The sequence below is a fragment of the Mus pahari genome, chromosome 4, assembly GCF_900095145.1.
Source record: "Mus pahari chromosome 4, PAHARI_EIJ_v1.1, whole genome shotgun sequence".
NCBI classification, from domain to species: domain Eukaryota; kingdom Metazoa; phylum Chordata; class Mammalia; order Rodentia; family Muridae; genus Mus; species Mus pahari.
The window spans coordinates 58,498,623-58,505,964 of NC_034593.1; the positions used below are offsets into that span (position 1 = coordinate 58,498,623).

Genomic DNA, 7,342 nt, shown 5'->3' on the forward strand with positions numbered 1-7,342 from the left:
TGTGTGTGTGTGTGTGTGTGTGTGTATGAAAAGATTCCTTGGATATAATCACATCAGATTTTAGTTACCGCATGGCCTTATCTATGAAGATTTGGAACCATGACAAGTGTCCATTCAGATTACCTGTATGTGAAAACTTTAGGGAGGGCAGTTTGACTGTGATTCAGAGAGGGAGACAGGACCTTCAGCAGATGAAGGCCTGGGGGCTGATCAGCATGAGGCCAGTGTGAAAAGTCATCTCACCATGTCATTCCCCATCACTGTGAGTGATCCAAACTTTGGGTTTTCTTCCTACAAACTATAAAAAGCTCACTGTGTGGGATAGAATGATGGAGTGACTGCAAACCACCCACCCAGTGGCTGTTACCTGTGGAAATGAGCTCAACTGCTCTCAGTTTCCTTTGTCCACTGTGACCAGGGTTGAGAAAACCAGCCCCCTCTTATAAATTTCTCTAGGGGAAGCTACTTGGGCCTAGAGAGGAAAAAATGTATATGTCAGACAGCCTGGCTTCAAAATCTTTCTTATTCCTCACCGGGTATGTGAAATTAAGCCCGTAACTCCTTGGAGCATCTGTTTTGATCAAAGTAAAATGGAGGAAAACTAACATATATTGTAGAATAATTTATAGGATTAAGTCAGCTACACTATGTTGAAGAGTCCATTGTAAATAGTCAAGCTGTCTGCAAACTTAGGCATGAATTCTAATTTCTTCCTGTGAGAAATATCCACAAAAAGGAACATGGTATACTAGGTGCTAAGCCAGCATCCTTTGGTGGCTGTGACTAGAATTGAGCAAGGTGCTACCAGAGCATACTGGCTTTCAAATCTCAGGGTGCTTCCGAAGAGAGAGGGGCCAAGAACTGGAGGAAAGAGATCCTGGGGGACCTTTTGGAATTTTTAGCTACTTTCTGAAGGACAGGGATAGTTAGCCAAGAAGAGTAAGAATCACGAGGTAAGAGCCTTCCAGAAGGAAAGCAGCACGTGTATGAATGTCCACTGCCCATGAGATAATACTCACCAGCAGGCCCCATGGACTAGTTCTTTGAAGGTTTGAGACCAAGAAGTGATGATGAGTAACTGCACTCATTGCCCTTCCCTGAGCCTCTCAGCAGCTGTGACATTCTCACGGAACCTCTGTGACTTCACATGTGGAATCACCCACTCTTGGACCTCCTTGCATTGGGTAGGTGACTTCAGGGCATTTTCTCCTCCCCCATGCGATATCAGCCTGCACTGGCTCTATTCTTCTCCATCCTCAGTCCTTACTGCATCAGAGATGAGCTAACACAGATCACATTAGTCTAGATAGAACCACTTTCTAAAAATCACATTTGTTTTGCTTTAGTTCCCTATCTTCTCAGTCATACCTTTCCAGCTCCATCTGTGGTAGTCCTAACAATGGTTTCTGTAGAGAAATGATGATTCCTTTCTTCTATGAGCCTGTGAGAATGCTACCTTATGTGGCACAAAACACAACAAACAAATAAACAACAACACAACCCCAAAGCTGGTTGTGATCACCTGTGCAGATGTGATCTTGAGATGAAGATATTCCCTTGGAGTATATGGGTAGTCTCAATGAATTATAAGGGTCTGGAGGAGACAGGCGGTAGACCAGAGTTAGAGAAGATATGGAAACAAAAGTAGAAGCAAAAGTGATGTTGGTCACGAGCCTGCAAGGCTGCTAGCCTCTGGAAGTCAGAAAAGGCAAGAGAGCTGACTCATCTCGGAGCCTACAGAGAGACTCAGTCCTGTTGACCCGTTCTGGATTTTGGCTTGAGAAACCCCAAGCTTGTCTGTGTGATTTCTAATTGCTGAATTTGTGCTATTTTTCTGAAGTGGTAGCAATAATGAATAAACCACAGTATTGTGCCCATTCAGTGGGCCTGCTATTAAGTGGCTCAAAGATCCAGCAGCTGTGTTCCTTAACCCAGCTATACCAGATGTTCCCCGGCCTTTCCATCCTTCAGCCTTTCTGGAATTGATTCCTGCATTTGTGATCTGGACTACATTCCCTAAGGTCCTCCAGCATCTTGTTTTATATTGTATTTTCCTCTCATATCTTCCACTTCTAAATATTTATTCTGTTATTCATTTTTCCTGTCTTCTTGGGGTTTTCTGATTGGCAGCTCACACTTACATGGTCACTTCCTAACCCTTCCTTCTATGTGCAACCCACAATAAGTGGCTGCCTCTCCTCACTGCAGCTCCACACATTGGTCCTTTGGGGTCGGTGGCGATTCCAGATTGCCAAATCCAGGGTCATTTCCCATCTCAAGTCTCTTTCACCTCTCTAGATCATAATTCTCTTGAGTTGTGTTTCCCCTTTAGAGATCATACCACAACTCCTCCTGGCTCACTAAAGCTTCTACTGCCTTTGGTTTCTCTCTCACTCACTCACTCACTCACTCACTCACTCACTCACTCACTCACTCACTCACCCACCCACTCACTCACTCATTTAACAATCTCTTAATCCAACCACTTTGGTGTGTTTATATCTGCATGTGTATGTGTTCATGTATGTGAACATGCATGTGTGTGATTGTGTGGAGACCAGAGGTCTCCTTCAGGTGTTATAATTCAAGGGTTGTTCATCCTCTTTGTTGAGACAGGATCTCCTGCAGGGATCTGGGACTTGGCAATTGAGTTAAGCCAACTGACCTGTGAGATCCAGGGCTATTTGGTCTTTGCCTCCTTAGTGTTGAAGTATTGAAAGCATATGCTACCATACTTGGGTTTTTATGTGGGTGCTGGGAACTCAGATCCTTATGCTTATTCAATTGGTACTTTATCTAGTGAGCTATTGAAGTTTTACTATCAGTCCAGTTATAAAGTTAGGGACTAGTTGTGAATATGTAGACATAAGTCCTATGAGGCTTAAGGAGTTTATAGTAAACTAGAAGAGGCACATTGTAACAATGATAATAATAGTTATCATAATAGTTATTGAAAATAATATTGTTATCATTATTATCCTGAGGACAAAAGTGAAGATGCACACAGGCAGCAAAGACCACCCAGTCCTCTGACCTTGTTCTTTAATTTATGATCCCCGAGGAAGTAACAGCCTATGGCCTGAACAAGGATCTCTGGGGGTGCAGCTGATGTATGGGTCCACCTCCTGGTTTTCTATCCTGGGGAGTCAGGCCTTACTTAGTGTCCAGGACTCCTAACCCTGCTCCACTTCCTGGAGGTCCTTTGTCCCTCTGCTCTCCCAGCACAGACTGTGCATTTTTAAGGCTCTAGCCTGGGTACTACTCCCTTTAGAGGACCTCACTGTACCATCTCCCCCTAAGGCAGAGTCTGTAACCCTGAGAAATCACCTACGTCTACCTCCTCCTCACACAGCATGCAGTTTCTGTCTGAGAGATTAAAAGGGAGATATTTTATTTGCATTATTTGATCCCTTGGACCAAGTATAAAGTTTGATTGTTTATTTACATCACACCCTCATGTACACACACACATACACACACACACACACACACACACACACCCTCATGTACATACACACACATACTCATGTATACATACATACCCTTCATATACATACATACTCCCTTATGCACGCGCACATACACACACACACACACACACACACACACACACACACTTCATACAAATATATTGTAAATAGAGCTTCTGCTTTCAAGGAAACCCTAAGCACATATAATCTTGCTGAAATTATCCAGAAGCCTGTCTGCTGTGTGGGCCATCACAGTGAGTGCGTTTGGTAAACAGTGCACTTTTTACCTCCACATCTTTTCTCTTTGCGGCTACGTGCAGAAGTCGTAGTAGATGGTACTGTTCTGTCTGCTCCAATTGAGACATCAAGGCCAGGAGTTCTGCCAGGTGTCTGTTGATTGGTTGGGGCTGCTTTTCATACACAGCAGGTAACACTCTTAACAGCATGGCGTTGCCTATTGCGGGGTTGGGGGGGGGACAAAATAAAGGCAACAGCAGTGACTTTATCAAACTCCGAAGCAATGGAAATAACATTATTGTCAATATAATCATCTTTGCACTTAAGCAGCACAGCCAATAGCCAAAAGTTCCGTTACAAATAACAGAGTATCTCATTCTGAAAAAGTTAGTCACTAGAGCGTCATTCCAACTGATTTGAAAGGGGCGGATATTTAATGATATGATCAGTATTATTCTTCAGTGAATTTTTCTTCCTGAGTAATGCTCCTCAGGGGATACAGGCGTGCATGACAGTAACCAGACCACACCCCCGACGAGACAGTTCCCAGAAAGAACTCCTGGTAAGAAGCAACATTTGGTTGATATTGAAATGAAAAGCGAGCAGTGTTAGAAGCATAAACCTAAATGAAACTGAACCAAAAAAAAAAAAAAAAAAATTGTTCTGAGGAATGCGCTCACATTCCTGAGGGGTGGGAGGCTTGGTTAGACAAGAGACACATGGAGATGGTGCCTTATTCTTAGGGATAGTTTAAAAGGTAGCACCACAAATTTAAATCCTCAGTTTCTACACCGTTTCAACGGAGGAAAGTTGCACTTAGCTTGTTTGTCACATGTGATTTGCTCAAAGACATGTGTGATGCCTGGATTTAAATGGCAAAACCTGAAGGAAAAAAAATTCTATATGCTACAGGGATGGACGTATCTGCAGCACGTGGGAAACAGACGCTTGTGGTTTTCTGTACGGATGCTTCGCCTCAGAGTCCAGTCAGGCACTTACTTAAGTGTCCCAGGGAATGTGGGTTCTAGAGGTTTCTCAAAGAAAACTGTCTTGATTCTATTTACAGGTTTTGATGCGGTAGTGGTGCTGGGATTGAACCAAGGGCCCCACACATGCCAGGCAAGCACTCCTCAAATGGCCAGATTTACCCCAACACAGTTTGTGGTTTAGTTTTTCTTGAAAGTCGGCTTTATTATGGAAAGTATACACAGGAAGAATCAAACAGGCAGAAAGTATACATATGTAAACCTTCATTAAGTGGAGAGGATGCGTGAATTCACAAAAGACATTTAATTATGAACATCAAGGAGAGAAAGCTTGAGTTTCTAGAATACGAGTATTAACATTCAGTGAAAGCAGACAAATTTAATATTATTTGTGTAAAGAATGTTGAGACTTCCTTTTCATAGAGTAGTTTCAAACATGTCTTAGCAAGATATCCATAGAATGAAAAAATTTGGAAATAAATTAAAAAAAAAAAGTTTGTAAGAGCCAGGTGTGTTGTGGTACACGTCTCCCACCTCAGTACTTAGGAGACTGAGATAGGAGGATGACCACAAGTTCACTGGACTGTGTACTGAATTCAAGACAAGCTTAGGTCACATAGCAGGACCTTGTCTCAAAGTGAAGCTAACAACTAAACATAAAGTAGTTTGCCCTGATGGCCTAGTTCGTTGGTCATCAATGGGAGGAGAAGCCCTTGGTCCTGTGAAGGTTCTATGTCCCAGTATAGGGGAATGCCAGGGCCAGGAAGCAGGAGTGGGTGGGTTGGGGAGCAGGGGTATGGGGATGGGATAGGAGTTTTCAGAGGGGAACCCAGGAAAGGGGATAACATTTGAAACGTAAATAAAGAAAATATCTAATAAAAAAAAAGTTTTCTTCAAAAAAGAAGATGAAGGAGGAGGAGGAGGAGGAGGAGAAGTTTGCCCTGGGATAAGAAGCAGCACAGCATTTAAGAGCACTGGCTGCTCTTCCAAGGACTAGAGATAGAATCCCAGCACCCACTTTGTGGCTCGAAACCACACAGTTACAGAGGATCCAACACCCTCTTTTGGCCTCCACAAGCACCAGGCATGCACTTGCACACAAAATACCTGCATGTATAAAATAATAATAAAGTAAATTTTAAAAATGATGCTGTTCTCATCACTATTTTATAACAATTTAATACCAAACCATTTATTTTGTTAGGTTTCTGCTTGTTTTTGTTTAGCGTTTCTCCTTAAATCTGGGGAAGTTTGTTTCAGTACATAATTGATGTAGAACACATTAGGTCATGGAACTCAACTGTGTGTGTCCACTGGTCAGCTGATGGGAAGGGTCACACTGAATGGGACTGTAGCTAGAATCTGGAACAGGAATCTGCTGCATGACTTTTTACTACTATCTCCAACCAAGGTCCGCATGGTGCGTTTTGAAGGGGAAATCCCTAGATTAGTCATTTTCGACTGACTTCAATTTCAACGAAATAAACCCAAAAATAGGTGCCAAAGAACTTACTTTATTTTTCAGTTCGAAACTGATGAAGAAATCTGAGTGTAGAAATTCTGTAAAAATATTCCACATTTTGTTTTAGATACCAAATGTCTCCAGCCCACATACAAGCATAAGAAATGATAAAAGCGACAAGGATGTGCCTGCCATTCAGCTTCACCAAGACTTTGCCTCATACCATAAATATTCCTGACCAATGTTTTTTTTTTTTTTTTCTCCTCAGAGGCAGTCATCCCTGTGAAGTTAGTATTTCTCCTTGTTGTGAATGGTTTTATACCTTAATTACATGTGCGCATCCATTATCATCTTAGAGTCGTTTTCCTGCTTTATAATTTTACATGAATGAATTCATTACATGCAGAACTCTTTGCATGTTATTCCATTCGCTATTATGCTGGTTTTCATTCAAAGTGGTCTCTTATCTTTATTGTTCCTGTTTGTCCCCTACCTTGGGGCACCATTTTGTTAATGTACTCTTGGCCGAAAGACATCATTTTCTACAGAAGAAACCATCAGAAAAAGGCCTGAAATCACTCAGACTTGTTACTTTCTGTCTTCTTAAGCCCAGATCCAGCCATACTACTCTTGGGCATATACTCAAAAGATGCTCCACCAAACTACAGAAACACCTGCTCCACTATGTTCACAGCAGCCTTACTTGTAATAGCCAGAAACTAGAAACAACTCAGATGTCCATCAACTGAAGAATGGATCAAGTGTGGTACATTTACACAATGGAATATTACTCAGCTATTAAAAACAAAGACATCATGAAATTTGCAGGCAAATGGATGGAGCTAGAAAAGATCATCCTGAGTGAGGTAACCCAAGCCCAGAAAGACACACATGGTATGTGCTCATTTGTCATTGGACATTAGCCATACAGTACAGACCCATTAAAAGAACAATAAGCATTTTTACCCAGTTCTTCCACATTGCTTTTTCAGACAGGGTTTCTCATGGGCCTTAGCTTGATTTAGCTGTCTGGCCAGGGATCCTAGGGGCCCTCTATACTGGCATTAGGACCCTACAGCACCACATCAGGCTGCTTCTTCTTCTTCTTCTTCTTCTTCTTCTTCTTCTTCTTCTTCTTCTTCTTCTTCTTCTTCTTCTTCTTCTTCTTCTTCTTCTTCTTCTTCTTC

At 42.1% G+C, this 7,342-nt stretch overlaps 1 protein-coding gene across 4 annotated transcripts in view; it reads right to left on the reverse strand.

Moving 5' to 3' along the window:
- Positions 1–7,342, reverse strand: part of Veph1 (ventricular zone expressed PH domain containing 1) — a 209,571-nt gene that overhangs the window by 144,548 nt on the left and 57,681 nt on the right. For all 4 annotated transcript variants that reach the window (XM_021195529.2, XM_029537562.1, XM_029537563.1 and 1 more), the window contains exon 5: positions 3,758–3,924. In XM_021195529.2, coding sequence (XP_021051188.1) covers positions 3,758–3,924 — 167 coding nt within the window. The remainder of the gene's footprint in view (positions 1–3,757; positions 3,925–7,342) is intronic.